This window comes from Heloderma suspectum, chromosome 4 (genome assembly GCF_057233095.1).
Source record: "Heloderma suspectum isolate Gila_16-S chromosome 4, 16-S_ref, whole genome shotgun sequence".
NCBI classification, from domain to species: Eukaryota; Metazoa; Chordata; class Lepidosauria; order Squamata; family Helodermatidae; genus Heloderma; species Heloderma suspectum.
The window spans coordinates 231,853,830-231,872,610 of NC_139461.1; the positions used below are offsets into that span (position 1 = coordinate 231,853,830).

Consider the following 18,781-nt stretch of genomic DNA (forward strand, 5'->3'; position numbering starts at 1 on the left):
CCTGGTTTGAAGGACTAGGGGGGCGGGGGGAATTGGCCTTGGAGGACACTTGTCAATTACCCACTCCATTTATCTATAACGTTTCCCCACTACCTGTTAGCAGCTATTGGTGAAGATTTATTGCTGGGGTTTCCAGTGCAGCACCCATATTCTTTTTCCCTCCTGCAAGTGAATGGAGTGACTTCCTTGTATTGGGGTTGGGGCGGGGGGAGTCCACCCTGCTGAAAAATGGCTGCAGTGGGAAAGAAGTGCACCTCTACCAAAAAGTCTTGGGGCAACAGGGTCCTCAGCTGGGGAGGCGGGGGTCCTCCCCCTCTCCAGCCATTTTCAGCAGGGTTTTTTCACGGGGAGCAGGGGGGATTAGCCTTCGAGCACATTTGTCCATTCCTTTTGTCCACTTTCCCCCCTCCATATCTAAGTGATGGTAAGGATCTATTGAATCTGAAGAGGTGTTCTCACTGCTACAAACAATCAGAATAAGAAGAATAAGTATAGTACAGCCATAGTTCATATGATAATTTGCTCATAACTGAGTGGAGCTAGTATATGACAAAATGTATATACACATTTACTACCCTCACATGTACTGTAAACTACCGTTGCCCTGTATTGTAATTTGTTAATTTTTAAAATACAGAAAGTGGACAATTAGATAATTATTACAGTTCTTTGTGGACACTATATATGGGGAAAACAAAGATATAGGAAAATTAAATATAGAAATGGTGATAATTTCTCAGTGATTTGCAGTGTTTGAAACCAGGATTTCTTTTCAGTATAAGATACTAGGTCTGCATGTTTAAATTCAGTTCTTCAGATAAGCTGACATCTTCCGTGCTGAATTTTGTAAAGGAAACTTCCTAGCAACTCAGCAGCAAAACTCAATCCAATCAAAAGAATCTTCTTCACTTTGGGAGTTCTTGCTTTATTAGGTAGCTGTGATCTGAAATAGATGTGTGTGTGTGTGTGTGCGCGCGCGCACATGCGTGTATCTGTGTTTTAAATCTATGACATGGCACATCAGTGTAGGAGGCATAGCAATACTTTTATTGGTTTATATTGTAGCAGCCATATCGGGGGTCAGACTAAGTAGCCTCATGCAGTCTCATGCTTCATGTTCTTGCTGAGCTCTTTCTCCTTTGAATATATTGTTGTAAGCTGACGAGACACAGGAATTCCTTATCTTGTCAAAGGTCATACAATTGTATATCTTGTTCTCTGCTGTTCTCTTCTGTTCTCTCCTTATCATGGCTACCCTATAACCCAGTTCTTGTATTATAAACAATAGTGCTAAGAGAAGAAATGTTGAGGATTGCAACCCCATGCGGGAGGGAGAGGAGGAGCCATTTCATATATGTCACAATGTCTATAAAACCAATGTGCTAATGTAAATCGGGGCTTCTGGCTCTTTGGAAAGGATTCCAGCCTTAAGCCCGCGCGTTAAATAATCTCTTTTTCCTTCACTCCGTGGTCTCTCTGACTCTGGGTTCTGCAACATAAATGGTGCCGTGACTCGGATGTGGCAGGCTCTGAGCCAGACAGGTGGCAGTTGCCTGCTCTTGATCGCCGCACCGGGAAGACGAGCTCGGCGTATGCCTCCCTTTCTTGGCGCCACCGACCTTTTTGTCGAGTGAATGGGAGAAAGCCTGCACCGGGATCGCCCAAACGGCAGCAAGCGGCAAGAGAACCTTGAGAAGCGGAGGAAGGAACTTGAGCCCTGCCTGTATCGCAGCTGCAATTGAGTTGAAACCCACATTGGAAGCCTTCAGGAGAAAGGCAAGTATATGGGAAAAAGAGGGCCCCGCCTTTAGGGAGAAAGGCCACTGGGCAGAAAAAAAGAGGGCCCCGCCTTATGAAGAAGGTCAGTGTTGGTGGTATACGTATACAAAAGAACCTACTCCTTGCGGGTAGAAGGGGGGCCTGATCACACCCCCGAGTGGGCGCCAGTACCCAGCACGCCAGTACTCAGTAGGAAGCTGAGGAAGCTGGGGAAGCCGTTTTCCGCTCTGGTAAAAAGTGGGAAAAGTGGGTGGCAGGGACATATGGATGTAGTGGAGAGATTGATGATTGTGTGAGTGGCTACTGCGGTTTCTGACGCATACCGTTGACCGTCCGGGTGCCCAGGCCAGTAGCAAAGTGCGTGGTGTGAAAAATCCTCTTGTGTCGGCCAGTGAGACCCCTTACTCACTGACCAATTCCCATTCCCTAATTGTGTCTGTCTTCAATTTAGGAGGGAGGCTATGGGTGGTGGGGGAAGCAAACCTTGCACCCCCTTGAGATGTATGTCAAACAAAGAAGGAAAAAGGTTTTTTTAAAAAGATTCAGAATAGAAAGAGAAAACAGCAAAAAGCTCAAGGTCGAGCTGAGAGGAAAAAAAAACAAGATCTGAGGCTGTTAATTAGAAAAATGTTGCAGGACAGTCTGGCTTTTAACAAAGCGTGGGAGCGTGAGAGTGTAAGGCCGAAGACGTAGCTGTTAGCCTAGCGCGCCGAGAGGGGGGGGGGGCAGGAAAATTGCCCACAACGTTCTGAGTTGTGCAACATCATCACCTCGCCTAATTGAGATAAAATCCCTAAAAAATGGAAACTGAAAATGAAGACCCAGAAGATGAAGGCAAAATAGAAAATAAAGGTGAAGAATCAGCCCCCAGAGCACAGGCTAGACCCCTCTTCGAGTGAAAAGTGTGCCATAAGACTGTCCCAAAGCAGAATGAAGCGGAAAGACCATGTTGAAGATCTCTGTCAAGGTAACCGTGTTTAGCTTTGAACTGTGTTAGAATTGCATAGAGCCTGTAGCTACTGACCATCAGCTATATGATTTCTGAAGAGCGTAACCATTAAGCTTTTGCCGTGGGATTCCCTGCAATGAAGAAATCTCACTGATTTGAGTGTCCAGTGTTACACTGCCTAAGTGTGTGTGCTAAAGAGACCGAGAAACCAGACAGCATGTTCCTGGCCAAGCCAAAATCACGCTACTTCCATGCTCCTGAAAGCTGCAATAAACTGTGTAAGCTGGGAGACCCAACCTGAGTGAGAAGAAAAGAAGATATTGGAGCAACTGTCTTAAAAAACAATGAGATCTGTGTAGCTGGCTGGCTGACGCTGTCAGTGATGTTACAACTTTAAATTAAGACTGTTTTCCTGTTTGAGACCCCAGCGAAGAAAGCTGACCCGAGTTATTTGTTGCCCCTGCCAAAGCAAAGATTTGGCTGCCCTGTACCTCATCGTGTCCTGTTTTAAGCTTGGGATTTACAAATACAAACAAACTGAGAAGCTTGCCTTTGAAGTCCTGCAAATCACCCCACCGCCTCCACGAAGATTAATGGCTGCCTGAAAAATGCAAGTATAAGGCGATGCCCATCACCCCCCAGCGTCCTGAGTTTCAGCACTCAGTGTTTCAGTGCTTTCGTGTAGCAGGTTAGAAAAAAAAAAAAAGACTAAGTTTTTAAAATGTCTGTGAGAGAACCTGACAGAAGTAAAATAAAATTTACAGAGGAGTTGCCCAAGTTAAAGTGTCATGGCTAGAGAGCTGAGCTGTGCCGCTCTGTTTAGACAGAGGCCTTGCTAAAAAGTTAAAGGCCCTTGTCTGTCAGAAGGGGTGTAGGGCCACACTTTCCCTTTTTAAACTAATGCAAAAGTGGAGAGCCTTTGCTGGAAACATCGCATCTTCATTGCCCAGAGCCGTCTCTGTTTGCTTCCATCAATGTCTGGGCTTTTTAGAGACACTCTGCACATGGACTAAAATTTTAAATTGTCAAAGACTTGCCATGGACAGTGCTATGAAGCTTTTGATAAACTTGAACTCTCATCGCTGTGGACCGTGTGTCTGTGTTTGTAGTCAGCTCAGTGTACAGCAGGCTGAGTTTGATCTATAACTTTTAGATTTCCTTCTGCTAAAACTCATGCAGCATAGAGTTGCTGATGCAAAAATGGTGACCTAGAACTCTTTGCATGTGTGGGTATGTCCGTCCCTTAATTTTAATGGGCCCTGAGCTTTCAGCCAGAAGAGCAGTATAATTGCTGGATCTGCTCCATCATGCCTTACCATGCAAAAAGTGTTTTCCATTCATTGTGTTAAATTGCAGAAAAAGTTTGTTGTGTATATTTTATGATTTCTTAAATATCATGAAATATATGTGATATTTGCAAATTAGTGTTAGTTGCAACTCCAAATAATACTAAGTGTGGTTCCCGATGGATAACAAGGAGAAAAGACAGAGGCAAGTAGAAAAGAAGCGTGGCCATAGTTGCCCCCAGGGTAAATTAAAAGCAGCTGATTGTGCCTGGAGCTTATTACCTGGGGTAAAGTAGCCACAATAATGTAATAGTTCTTTAAGATAAAGAAAATGTAACTAGAAGGAGAAGAAGAGCCTATCCCAAATGTGTGTCATTGAGACTAGTGTAAGGCAGAAAGGTTTAAGTAAGTGAGTTTAACTTGAAAAAGACAAATAAAGGGACAAGGCTGGTGCATGGAGCAGAAAGTTTTGTGTAAAAAGTTTGAAACATGATCTGCAATACAGGCAGATCAGCAAAGAAAAAGAAAGCAAAAGAAAGAGAAAAAATTTGTCTTCCCATACTAATAAATAAAAGTGTTATCAAGCACTTTGAGAAGCGAAATTGTTTACAGGAAGCTGTGCCTGAGAACCAAACACTTCTAGCCTATGCTGAAAATGCTTGCTAGTGTTGTGCTGCCTCATGGGTAACATGTATAGTATAAAAACCCATTTAGCCCAATAGCTCGTGGTTCAGAGAAGCTGTCTGATCCAACAATTAAGTACGCCTGTGTGCTGTAAGTTACCCAATAAAGTCTCCTTGTAAATAAATCTCCCCCTCGGTGGAATCCCAAAACACAAGTTGGGCTAGAGCGCCTCACCCAGTATCAAACCCTGCTGTTAAAAGCCGTAAAGGCAGGTATAAAGAAGTCAATTAATATGACCAAAGTGTTTAAAGTGCTGCAAGGTGCCACCGAGGCCCCAGAGCGTACTTGGAGCGTCTTTCAGATGCCTATCGCCAGTACACCTCCCTCGACCCAGAGGCCCAAGAAGACGTAAACGAAAAAAGAAAAGAAGAAGACCCGGCAGAGGCAGAAGATTCTTAAAAAAGAACCAGTGTGCCCAGTGTGGACAAGATGGACATTAGTGGCATGAATGCCCAAATAAAATAAATCAAATACACAAAGGAAAAAAACAAAGGGGCCAGAATGGGCGAAGAGGGAGACAGCTTGAGAAGGGCCATGACATTGACTGTGAGGGGCCGTGACATTGACTTCATAATTGACACTGGAGCAGCATCAAAAGCAATCAAACGTTAGCCTTAAACAAGAAGTCCAAACACTGAGCGAAGTTCTTCAAGCCCAGCGTCGCTTTGTCTTAGAAAATAAGCCCCCAATTCCCATCACAGAAGTTCATCCTTTCCAACCAAGAGTTAAAGTATGAGTTAAAGAGGGAAAAATAACCCTTTGACTCCCAGATGGAGAGGACTGAAAACTGTCATACTTTCCACCCCCGCAGCTATGAAAGCAGCTGGAGTTAAACCCTAGATACATTGGACACGAGTCAAGAGAGCGAGAGGGGGAAAGTAGACTATAAACAGAAATCCTGAAAATCCTTTAAAAATCATTCTGAAAAAGCAGTAAGAAGACTCAGGCTAGACCTTACTGTGGACACACCGGGAGACTGTCCCCCTGCGTACGGTCAGACCTGCAACTGGAGAATTGAAGAAGGGGACTAGACCCTACTGCAGCTTGCCAGGTGAATAGCTGCCCAGCATACGGTCAGATCCCAAAGAAGATCAAACATGCGTATTGTAGTGTTGTAGTGTTAGTAGTGTTGCATTGTGTTTCCTTAATAAGGTGCAAAAGGGGGGTCTGCCCCTGGAAAAAAAAGTTTGTCCCAGTGATTTGCTGATAATTACTGGCTCCACCTGGCTAACATCACGAAAATAAAACATTTTTGTTTGCCAAGAGGTATACCTGCAAACAGGCTTATTAGCTCTTGCCTAATACCTGTCTGTAGACATCCTGGGAACATTCAAAAAGATACCATGTTAAGAGTTTATGGTGTAAGTTTAACTTATTCCCAAAATGCTAATTGGGGCGTAGTTGCAAAGATCCTACCCCCTACAGAGTTCACTCTATGCACCCCCATCGTTGCTGAAACAAATGCTACGTGTGCACGAATGCTTAATTGTCAAAAATTTTCCAGAAAATATAAAGCTATCCCTGGCCCCCTTCCACTGTAATAAAATTCAAAACATATCTTTTAATAATGCCCACATACTTTTGCCTCATGGATGGTTTTAGACATGTAGTTCCCGCACTTGGTCATTCATTCCTGCCAACTTGTCTAATAACCACCCATGTTGCCTCAGCCGCCAATTGAACTGGTGCCAATTCTTCCCCTGTAGCCCGAGAAAATCCGTCAACGGCAGCCTCGAGCACTCCAACTAACTAAAAATTGTAATAGTCATGTGCAGTTATATTCTGACTCAGAAAAATTGGCCTTAACAATGTCACTAGTTGGGGTTCCAGGTTTAGCCTTGGCTAATAGTCTAGAGATCAACCGGTTAGCTTGCAGCTTAGCCAAAAGCATAAATGCCACCTCACGAGCATTGTCATTGTTAAATAAAGAGTTGCATGATCTAAGAGGTGCAGTTCTAGAAAATAAAGCTGGTATAGATTACCTCTTCCTTCTTCATCATTTAAGTTGTGAGACACACCAAAAGCTCTGTTGTTTTAACTTAACTGATAATGGCAATGCTGTAGATGAACAGATCAACAAGCTGCACAATATAGTAGCTAACAAAACAATAAGACAAAACAATTAGCTAAATTAGTTAACCCCTTGGCTTCCAGATCTTAGCTAGCTTGAAAGCATTGTTCATCCTAATTCTACCAGTGTTGTTCATAAAGTTCTGTTATGTCTCTGCGTTCCTTGTCTTATGAGCTGTTTAACCAATCTGTTTTATGTCTCAGCTAGTAAAACTGCTGCCCTCTATGCTCTAATAGCCCAACAAAAGGCTAAGTAATATGTATGTCACAAAAAGCTTTGTATGGTTATCAAAAATGCTATAATTGTAATGAAATTATGCATTTAAGGGGGGAATGTAGCAGCCATATCGGGGGTCAGACTAAGTAGCCTCATGCAGTCTCATGCTTCATGTTCTTGCTGAGCTCTTTCTCCTTTGAATATATTGTTGTAAGCTGACGAGACACAGGAATTCCTTATCTTGTCAAAGGTCATACAATTGTATATCTTGTTCTCTGCTGTTCTCTTCTGTTCTCTCCTTATCATGGCTACCCTATAACCCAGTTCTTGTATTATAAACAATAGTGCTAAGAGAAGAAATGTTGAGGATTGCAACCCCATGCGGGAGGGAGAGGAGGAGCCATTTCATATATGTCACAATGTCTATAAAACCAATGTGCTAATGTAAATCGGGGCTTCTGGCTCTTTGGAAAGGATTCCAGCCTTAAGCCCGCGCGTTAAATAATCTCTTTTTCCTTCACTCCGTGGTCTCTCTGACTCTGGGTTCTGCAACAATATTGTTTTATGCTGCACTTGTGGTTTTAATTTTTGTGAACCACCCAGAGAGCTTTGGCTATTAGGTGGTATAGAAATAAATACATACATACATACATACTTGAAATGTGGAAATACAAAGATGAGCTGGTTGTAAGACATTAATTTGGTAGCTGTGAGCATCCTCATTCCATATCACATGCCTATCTTCTATGTCTCTATGGGATTTAAACAGCCAAAGGCCTGTAGTCATATATGTCTTTTCGGTCAAGACCCAGAAGGTATACATATAAAGACGGAGAACAAGAATAAAGTCTGACCATTGAATAAGCTCCTGATCCCCAAGAAGCTCCTTTATCTCCTGTCTGCATCTCTGCTGATGATCCGGGTTCTGGGCCATACAATACAAGAGCCAAGAGATTCCACTAGCCGTGGTATCGTGACCTTCAAACATGAACGTGTCCACCTCAGCACGTACATCTTCGTCCGATAATGGGTTTCCATTTTCATCCTAACCACACCAGGAATACAGGCCTTGGTAAGATCCAATGTACTGAGATTGATATAGATCTAAGTGAACTTTTCCCAACTCCCAGCATGCCTGACAATTGACCATGCTAGCTAGGTCTGACGGGAGCTGAAGCTGAAAAAAAATCTGGAGGCCACCAGGTTGGGGAAGGCTGATCTAACAGAAGGAATATAATTCATAGTTTCTTTAAAGCAGGCCTGCATAACTTGCGACACAACAAACTGAACACAACCTACCTAGTGTGCAGGGGCTGAGACCCTGGAGAGCTGCTCCCAATTGGTATAGACAACCATGAGCTATAGTCTAATTTGGGATAAAGCATCTTCCTTTGGTAATTCACAAGTTGTGCAGGTTTACTTTAAAGGGGTGGGAAGGTTCTCAAGCTGCCAGTTTTCATAACAATAGTTGTGCCATGGAGGGATGAATGACAGTGTCAATCGTAAGACATTTATAGTCAGACCTGCAATATTGATGTAATCAGATCAGTGCATATTGTAGATAACTTTCTCATTATTCACATGTGAGTTCCTGTTTATCTGAAGAAGAGCAGGAGATCATATAGAACATGCACAGGTGTAAAAGCAGCAACAGATACCAGCAAGAACTATTACTAAGTACAATTCATTATTTTTGCTTTTATTCTATAGCTCTGTGCCAACATTCTTCTGCGTGCATGGAGGAAACACCATCACACTGCCTGCCTGGAATGCACAATGTTCACACATTGATGTGATGTCTCTGCACAAATGTGTAGGCTGATTCAGATTGCATAATTCTATCCTATTCTTGCAGCCCCCTGTGCAGAGGAGACATCCAATGCATGTTATTCAGTTTTACTCTATAATTGGCTTTTTTAAAGGCACATGATAGTATGGACTATTAACTTCCTTGAGCATGGAATAAGGTAGAATCATAGAATAGTAGGGTTGGAAGGGGCCTACAAGGCCATCGAGTCCAACCCCCTGCTCAATGCAGGTGGTTTATATATTGTTTTAAAAAAACAAACAATGATGCACAGACTAAAGGAATCTTGCTGGCCTGGGACACATTAGGAGATTTGGAGCAAAGGATCATCAGTTTGCTGATGAAACCAACCTCTATAGCCCTATGCAGGAAACCCTGATAACTCTGGAAACTCTGTAAGCATGTTCAATGGGAAAAGGTCAAACTGGTAACCAGGCATGTGGGGAAGCTGTGGGTGGGGCTTACATGCAGACTCACACACCCCTCCACACTTTAGCCCTACATGCAAGCAGGTGAACACTTGCAGAGGGCTTATTTCTCTCTAACATCTGAATCTGGTGTTGCTGTGCAGGCTCTGGACCAGTGCCTGGATGCAGTGGTGGGCTGAATAAGGGCCAATAAACTGAGCTTGAATCCTTGCAAGATAGAAGCTATGTGGGTGAGTACTTCCTGGGTCCAGTATATAGGTCAGATGCCTGTTCTGGATGGAGGTTGCACTCTCCCTAAAGGTGCAGGTGCAGAGTTTTGGATAACTTCTGGATCCCTCTCTGTCACTGAGGCCGAGGTGACCTCAGTAGCTAGGCGCACCTTTTACCATCTTCAGCTGATGCAACAACTATGGCCATTGCTGGACTGGGGGATAGCTTGACCTCGGTAGTCCATGCATTGGTAATGTCATGCTTGGATTACTGTGATAGGCGTACATGGGGATTGGTCCAGAAGCTACCATTGGTGCAGAATGCAGCTCCAAGGCTGTGGACTAGGGCCCCATCTACACAAGCCTTTTACTTCAGGGTGGCTACAAGTCCAGGTCCCTCGGGACAGGTGACATAGTCGCCACTTTGCAGCCATCCATGGTTTTCTCCCAGAAAATGTGGATTTACTAGGAGTTGTTTTGCTGCGATGTTTTTCATTTGCTATGGGTTTCCCCACGGTTGTGAGCTGTCCGTCCTTTCCCCAAACCGACTTTGCATTTTGCAGTGGGCATGTTGTAGGTGCACGTAGTGCTTGCGTCACTCCGTGATGCCCCTTTACTCCCCCCGTCCCTTCACAGCTGCGCAGTTACAGAGGCACAGAGAGGCGTTTTCATTTATTTAATCACACTTTCACACATTTTTGCAGCTTCATATTTTTGTGATGGGGGGGCACGTACTGCTCACGCTTGTGAGTGCGAACCATCATGAGAGTCTCAGGCTGGGGAACTGACAAACAGATGGCATGGAAATGAAGGAGCACAGAACACCCACTTTTTACCTAACAGGGGACAGAAAGACAGAACAGAAGCCCTAAAATACAAAACAGCCACTGAAGTGTCACACCCCCGCACTCACGGGACTGCACAGCTATGCATTAAAGTATAATGGCAAAAAACAGGGCATAGTGGAGTCTGTTAGGGAAGCCCAGAGTAAATCATGAGTGTATCCCAGCAGAAGCTAATTCGAAGCTGAAATGCTGCGTAGTTGCAACAGAGTGAAGGGTGAAAGCGGTGCCATGAAGACAGGGCCCAGAGCATCCTCTTGACAGCTGCTGAAAGAACTGCACTAGCTGCCAATATGCTACTGGGTCAAGTTCAAGGTTTTGTTGTTGGTATATAAGCCCTAAACAACTGGGGACTAGGTAACCTTAAGGATCACTTGACCTTCTATACAAGGAATGGGCAACTGCAGGGGGTCTGAAAGCCACGTTCAACTCCTGTGACTCCCCTGTAGGCCACAATCCTCCTGCTGCTGCAACAGTGTCTGGAAAAGCTCCTAGCATTTCCCTGCCAAGTCTACAATATGAAGTGAAATACTATCTTTGATAGGGTTAAAATGCATTGTTGCTACAATAATTACCTTTGCACAAAGAAGAATATCCAAAAAGTCTAAATGCCTCTTCTTCAAGATTTTTTCAAGTTCTTTCTCATTCTTCAGAGACTCCTGTCTCTCTCTTATTACGTTATCTGCATTAGATAAAAGCAGTGAGTAAAGATGGACATAGAGGAGCTAAGCAAAGATATTTATTATGCTTGTGATAATGAAGACTCTGATTGGCAGAGCTGGATAGGTAGCTGATAATATTCAGTAGCTCAAGCAACTAAACAGTCCAGGTTTTGTGAGAGAAGAGGAAGTTCTCACTTTAGCTGGCCTGGGATTAAAACCTCACACAGCAGAAGGGTGAGAATGGGGAGAGTTCTTGGGAAGCTGAGAGACAGGAAATCCATATGAAAGCAGATTGAAAGAAGGATGCTAATAGGCAATGGATTAAGAAAGAGGAACCTGAAGGGAAGACAGGAAGAAGATTAGACTTTTAAAAAAGGAAATGGCAGTGGAGGCAATGAATTAACCCCAAAACGGATAATAATGGGGGGGGGGGCAGAGAGAGGTCTTAAAAAAATTCACAGGACTTAAAAGGAGGAGAGGCTGAAAGATGAGCACTAGGAAAGCTGGTCAATGGACAGCATGGTTAAATGAAATGAGGCATAGCAGGCAGTGTCAAATTGCCCATGAATGAAGTTAATCTTTACTCTTCATTCCCAACTCCACAGCAGCCACCCATAAATAAGAAGCAAGCAAATATTTGCTTAAATATAGATTTGTCTTTACTTTGCCCTTCTATCCTCCAGCTTTCCTCAAGATCTTTTGAACCCTATGAACATTTTGCAGTCACGTAAAGGTTGTGTATTCTCTAGAAATATTTGCCTGAAGCCAAGCAAAAATCCTGAACCAGAATGGTGCAGGGAATTACCATATTTACAAAATATACCTGTGTGAAGGTGGGCTAGTTTGCAAGCCTTGTGAAACTGACGCCCTTGGGGGGTGAACCAGTAAATCAGATCACTGTGGTGCAAAGGTGACTTCAGTCTATGAGTAAACATCCGGCTGAGGTCAAAGACTGTCTTAATGTAGGAGTTATTCCTATGGACAGAGAGAAAATGGAAATGGATAAGACTCAGGAAGCAGATATAACCACATCAGAGAAGACACAACTAGTCTACATATTTACTAGGATGTACTGTAAGTCCTGCTGAACACAGTAGAACACAGTTGAACACTGCATAGGATCTGGCTGAAAGCTTTCCAAAATACTAGCAGGGTGGTATTATGTAGTAGACAGAAGAGGAGCAAGCATAATAATTCTCATCATTGACTCCTTAGGCCATTACACAGGAAAATAAGATGCCTAAAGGTAATCTAGACAGCAGCCATTCCATCAGATAAGAGAAGCAGAACTATTCCATTGCCTCTGCTGAGAGACCACCTGCCTCTGATTTTCCCCAGTTGGAACAGCTGCCATCTACATGACATCAGGCTATGTGAACTGTTCCCATTTTCATCCCATCCCAGCTGGCTGAAATCAGAACTGTAACTTTAAGAACTGATCCTAAGCTTGCTTATTTCCTCTTACATTCCCATAATTTTTCACCTTGTGTGTCATGTCTTTTATATGGTAAACCTGGGGGTAGGGAATGTCTTACTACTGATGGTTGTAAGCTGTTCTTGGAGCTTGTTTGGAAAAAGAGTGGGGTGAAATGTAGGGCTGTGTACCACTTCGGTCCGAAGCCTGAATAAGGAGGCAACGCGGGCTGATTCAGAAGTGCGTCGATGTGATACGAGGCAGATCAGAACAGCACCAATGTGCCCCGAAGCGAAGTGAGTCACCTACAGGGAGCCGCAGTCCGCCTTGTATATTCAGAGCTCTTCTTATGCCTTCTGAGCAGCCCAGACAGGCTGTCTTCAAAATGTATCAACTTCTGAAAGATCACATGGAGGAGGAGGAGGGGGAAGGAGGGGGAAGGGGAGAGGAGGCAGAGGTGCCAAATGTATCAATTTCAGAGAGCTGTCTGAAAGTTATTTGGCTAGAGCAGTGGTCTCCAAAGTGGGGTGCACGCGCCCCATGGGTGTGCACGACGATCCATTGGAGTGCGTGAGCCGCCAGATAATTGAGCCGCCTCCTGCTGTCCTGATGAGCTGCCATTGTGTGCAGTGATGGTGGCGGTGGCAACAGCAGAATGGGCTGGGAGCCGAGAGGGAAGCTCCATGGCATTTCTCTCTCCGCTCCAGTCCTATCCTGCCTCTGCTGCAGCCACTGAGAGTAACTGTGCCGGTCTCTGCCAGGTATGGCAGAGGAAGCCATGGCACCGGAGCCATCCTGCCAAGGGAGAGCGGGAAGGAGATTAACCCTTCTGACTCTCCTTTGGCAGAACAAAACTGAGAAGAAAGCACGTGCTATTCCAGCTAAGTTAGTGCCTCCCCACCCTGCCCTGCCCTTCTGTAATTGGCTTACCGATCATTCTTGTTGTTTGTTCATTTAAAAATCACTGTAGTTGCTTATCTCCCCTGCCCCACCTTTTCAGTTCTCTCTCACCCATTAGTTTGCCCTTAGTTTGATCATGTGTGTGTGTGTGTGTGTGTGTGTGTATATATATATATATATATATATATATACCTCTATCTATCTATCTATCTATCCATACATTCTTTCCTTTTCTTGTTCTTGGCTCCCCTCCACCACCCCCTTCTCAATTCCTCCATTCCTTCCCTTCCCATGTTTGATCTCTTTTCTGTAAAAAAACACACACAAACCAATAAAATAAAAAACCCTTTTTCTTCCGTTAGGATTATAGTTAGCGCCCCCCCCCCCTTGCTTGTAGTTTACTGTTTGCTTTTCTTTTGCTCTTGTGTGTGCGTGCATGCATGCGTGCACATGCTTGTGCTGTGTGGACAACCAAACACTGTGTGTCAAATGACTACACATAGTCCACATTTTCAAAAACAGTGGGGAAAGCACTACATTAACAGCTATTATTTAAATAATATAAGCCTGCACTGTGTGTTGCAAAGCAAGCAAGCCCAATATGAGGCATCTTCGGGGTGTGGGCAGGGGCAGAGGTGGGCGAGGTGGTGCTGTGCCCTCCTGGCAGGGTTGCTGTGTTGCTTCATGCCTCTGTCAGTCCCGCAGACAACTGTTGTTCAAGCCCACGTGCCCGCCTGGCAGGGCTGCTGCCTTGGTTTGCTTCCTGCCTACCAGCCAGTGTTTCCCAGGCAATTCAGCCAGAGAGACCCTGAGGTTATTGACTGTGAATAGCAAAGAAGTACTATTTGCACTTCAAAGAAACCTACAGCAGAGTTTAGGGATAGTGATCTCCTCACACCGCTTCAACACCTAACTTGATTATCCCTTTATGAACGTTGGTTTGAGTTTCTGAGCACAGCACATTTTACCAGTGCCTAGCATAAAATCCCCTGGGCCAAACTGTCTGACATTTTGCAAGTAGGATGCCCTCCAAGGGAGCTTTGTGTTCTCCAACATTCACGCACTTCTGTTCAAGCAGTGAAAAGTTATAGCTCTTTGCTTTGAGAGATTTCCTTGAAAAAATCAAATTTCATCTGCGCCTTGCACAAAAACCCCTGGGCCAAAGTGTCTGAGATTTGGCAGGTGGGATGCCCTCCAGGGACTCTGAGAGGACCCCAAATTTCATACATGTGTCAGGAAAACCGAAAAAGTTATGGCCATTTGTGTTTTCCCATACAAGTCGATGGGAAAACACAGAAAGCAAGTGATTTGGATGTCCGAAGCTCGCTTCAGATTCGGCTCCAAGTCAAAGCGGATGGGATCCGAATCAGTCTGAAGCAAAGGGGGGCCGCTTTGGAAGGTCTGAAGTGGCATCCAAAGCGAAGTGGGGGGTCCGTGCACAGCCCCAGTAAAATGCTTTAAATAAATAAAGCCACCAATGCAAGCATTCCTACTGCAATACATTGAACTTCACATTCTGCACTGTCTGTATTTTTTCTTTAAAAAATCTCCTGTAGAACTGATGCGGAGGGCGAGATCAGGCAGACAACACTTCCAAGTGACATTCCAAGTCCCAACCCATATGGTATAGCTGGGTTCGTAGCTGCTGAAGCACTCCTTTCATGTGGTCAGTTTCCATACTGGAGTGGAAGCACATATGCAGATACAACTCACAGGGGTTGCTGGGATCTTGTGGCTACTTTTTATGCCAGAGTCCTTAGTGCAGAGAAGAAGGGCTGTGTCTGTCTGTGGCTCCAACGCTGGAGAACCAGGCATCTTATACTGACCTGTCTGTTTGACAATTGCTGTGGTAACTGAAGGCACATTTCATGATGATATCAAGAGTCATCAAACTGACATGTTGGAATATCTCCACTGACGTTGTAGTGTCTTTTGGAACCAGCTTTTCCAATATATCCTAATATTTTAGGAAACAGACAGATAACAAGAAGAGGGAGGTTTCCAGAAAGACTGGATGATTCATTATCAGATACTAGGTCACATTCTGTTGAAGATGTCATGAAGATTATGCAGTAGCCAAGACCAATGCCTGCCCTCCAGGGTAGGTCTCTGAAGTCTGAACATAAACCATTCACCATATTCTCTTTATTGCCACCACTCCAACAGAGGCGAACAAGCATACTCCACTCTCTGGGTGTATACTCAGGAGAAGGAGGACAAGCAGCTAAAATCCCAGTCCCTGCTGGCTAGCCCTTAGCCTTTCCTTCCCTCTGTGCCTCACTCAGCAACTTGATAAGTGTAACCCAAACAGTCTAAATGGCTGCTGTTGGAGGAACAAACAAACCCTTGAAGGTGTAAATAGGGAATCAATCCAGCCCAAAACTCCAATTAAGTAAGTTTATTAAAGTAAAGATAAAAACAGGGTAGGGAGAAGAAAGTAGAGAGTACGGAAAAGCAGTACTGGGATACAATCTCAAAAACAATAGAATGATTTCAGTATGAATCCAAGGCAAACCATTCAACATCACAGTAATTCAAGTCTATGCCCCAACCACTGATGCCGAAGAAGCTGAGGTTGATCGGTTCTATGAAGACCTACAACACCTTCTAGAACTAACACCAGAAAAAGATGTCCTCTTCATCATAGGGGATTGGAATGCTAAAGCAGGAAGTCAAGAAATCACTGGGATAACAGGCAAGCATGGCCTTGGTGTACAAAATGAAGCAGGACAAAGGCTAATAGAGTTTTGCCAAGAGAACACGCTGATCATAGGAAACACTCTTTTCCAACAGCACAAGAGGCGACTCTACACATGGACATCACCAGATGGTCAATATCAAAATCAGATTGATTATGTCCTTTGCAGCCAAAGATGGAGAAGCTCTATACAGTCAGTAAAAACAAGACCTGGAGCTGACTGTGGCTCAGATCATGAGCTTCTTGTTGCAAAATTTCGGCTTAAATTGAAGAACGTAGGGAAAACCACTAAACCATTCAGGTATGACCTCAATCATATCCCTTATGAATATACAGTGGAGATGAGGAATAGATTGAAGGGATTAGACCTGATAGACAGAGTGCCTGAGGAACTATGGACGGAGGTCCGTAACATTGTTCAGTACAGTGTTCAAACAACTGTGCGGTAGTTTGAACACTCTTTGGCATTGCCCTTCTTTGGAACTGGAATGTAAACTGACCTTTTCCAGTCTTGTGGCCACTGTTGAGTGTTCCAAATTTGTTGGCATATTGAGTGCTGCACTTTAACAGCATCATCTTTTAGGATTTTAAATAGCTCAGCTGGAATACTGTCATCTCCACTAGCTTTGTTGTTAGTAATGCTTCCTAAGGCCCACTTGACTTCACTCTCTAGGATGTCCGGCTCAAGTTCAGTGACCGCACTATCATGGCTATCAGGGACATTAAGAACTTTCCTGTATAGTTCTTCTGTGTATTCTTTCCATCTCTTCTTAATCTCATCTGCTTCTGTTAGGTCCCTGCCTTCTTTGTCCTTTGTCATGCCCGTCTTTGCACAAAATGTTCCCTTGAGATCTCCGATTTTCTTGAAAAGATCTCTAGTCTTTCCCATTCTATTGTTTTCTTTGATTTCTTTGCATTGTTAATTTAAGAAGGCCTTCTTGTCTCTCCTTGCTATTCTCTGGAAATCTGCATTCAGTTGGGTATATCTTCCCCTTTCTCCCTTGCTTTTCGCTTCCCTTCTTTCCTCAGCTACTTGTAAATCCTCCTCAGACAGCCACTTTGCTTTCTTGCATTTCTTTTTCTTTGGGATGGATTGAGTTGCTGCCCCCTGAACAATGTTATGGACTTCCATCCATAGTTCCTCAGGAACTCTTGTCTATCAGGTCTAATCCCTTAAATCTATTCCTCACTTCCACTGTATATTCATAAGGGATATGATTTAGGACATACCTGAATGGTTTAGTGGTTTCCCCTACGTTCTTCAATTTAAGCCGAAATTTTGCAATAAGAAGCTCATGATCTGAGCCACAGTCAGCTCCAGGTCTTGTTTTTACTGACTGTATAGAGCTTCTCCATCTTTGGCTGCAAAGGACATAATCAATCTGATTTCGATATTGACCTTCTGGTGATGTCCATGTGTAGAGCCAGTGTAGCATAGTGACTAGAGTGTTGGACTGGGAGCTCAGAGATCCGGGTTCTAGTCCCCACTCGGCCATGGAAGCTCACTGGGTGACTTTGGGCCAGTCACAGACTCTCAGCCCAACCTACCTCACAGGGTTGTTGTTGTGAGGATAAAAGGGAGAGGAGGAGGATCATGTAAGCCACCTTGGGTTCCTTGCAAGAGGAAAAAAGGCGGGATATAAATGCAATAAATAAATAAATAAATAGAGTCACCTCTTGTGCTGTTGGAAAAGAGTGTTTGCTATGATCAGCGTGTTCTCTTGGCAAAACTCGATTAGCCTTTGTCCTGCTTCATTTTGTACACCAAGGTCATGCTTGCCTGTTATCCCAGTGATTTCTTGACTTCCTACTTTAGCATTCCAATCCCCTATGATGAAGAGGACATCTTTTTTGGGTATTAGTTCTAGAAGGTGTTGTAGGTCTTCATAGAACCGATCAACCTCAACTTCTTCAGCCTCAGTGGTTGGGGCATAGACTTGAATTACTGTGATGTTGAATGGTTTGCCTTGGATTCGTACTGAGATCATTCTATCGTTTTTGAGATTGTACCCCAGTACTGCTTTTCCCACCCTTTTGTTGACTATGAGTGCTACTCCATTTCTTCTAAGGGATTCTTGCCCACAGTAGTAGATATAATGGTCACCTGAATTAAATTCGCCCATGCATGTCCATTTGAGTTCGCTGATTCCCAAGATGTCGATGTTCAATCTTGCCATCTCATGTTTGACCACCTCCAGCTTACCTTGATTCATTGATCTTACATTCCAGGTTCCTAAACAATATTGTTCTTTACAGCATCGGACTTTGTTTTCACCACCAGACACATCCACAGCTGAGTGTCCTTTTGGCTTTGGCCCAGCCGCTTCACTCTTTCTGGCACTACTTGGAAATTCCCCCTGCTCTTCCCCAGTAGTATATTGGACACCGTCCGACCTGAGGGGCTCATCTTCCGGCGTCATATCTTTTAGCCTTGTGATACGTTCCAAGGGGTTTTCTTGGCAAGAATCCTGGAGTGGGTTGCCATTTCCTTCTCCAGTGGACCACATTTTGTCAAAACTCTCCACCATGACCTGTCCGTCTTGGGTGGCCCTGCACGGCATAGCTTATGGCTTCATTGAGTTACGCAAGCCCCTTCACCACAATAGGCAGTGATCCATGCAGGGGGACTGATATATATATATATATATATATACACACATAAACATATATATATATATACACACACACACACATCTTGAGTATACACCTGTATATCATGTAAATGTGAACCATTTAATTAACACAACCAGTTTCACTTGAACAGGAGCCAGAATCTGATGTTCCTTCCCACACAGGGTTGTTGATGCCAGCTGGCCTTCTTATGGAGCGGGTAGTT

The 18,781-nt window shown here is 44.1% G+C and overlaps 1 protein-coding gene across 7 annotated transcripts in view; it reads right to left on the reverse strand.

The window, feature by feature from the left end:
- The window catches only part of LOC146348204 (cytochrome P450 4B1-like), a 42,162-nt gene that overhangs the window by 14,629 nt on the left and 8,752 nt on the right, over nucleotides 1–18,781 (reverse strand). For all 7 annotated transcript variants that reach the window (XM_084852578.1, XM_084852579.1, XM_084852583.1 and 4 more), the window contains 4 exons: nucleotides 15,074–15,204; nucleotides 11,757–11,908; nucleotides 10,847–10,953; nucleotides 7,840–8,030 (listed from right to left, as the gene is read on the reverse strand). In XM_084852578.1, the coding sequence (XP_084708704.1) occupies nucleotides 7,840–8,030; nucleotides 10,847–10,953; nucleotides 11,757–11,908; nucleotides 15,074–15,204 (581 nt within the window). The remainder of the gene's footprint in view (nucleotides 1–7,839; nucleotides 8,031–10,846; nucleotides 10,954–11,756; nucleotides 11,909–15,073; nucleotides 15,205–18,781) is intronic.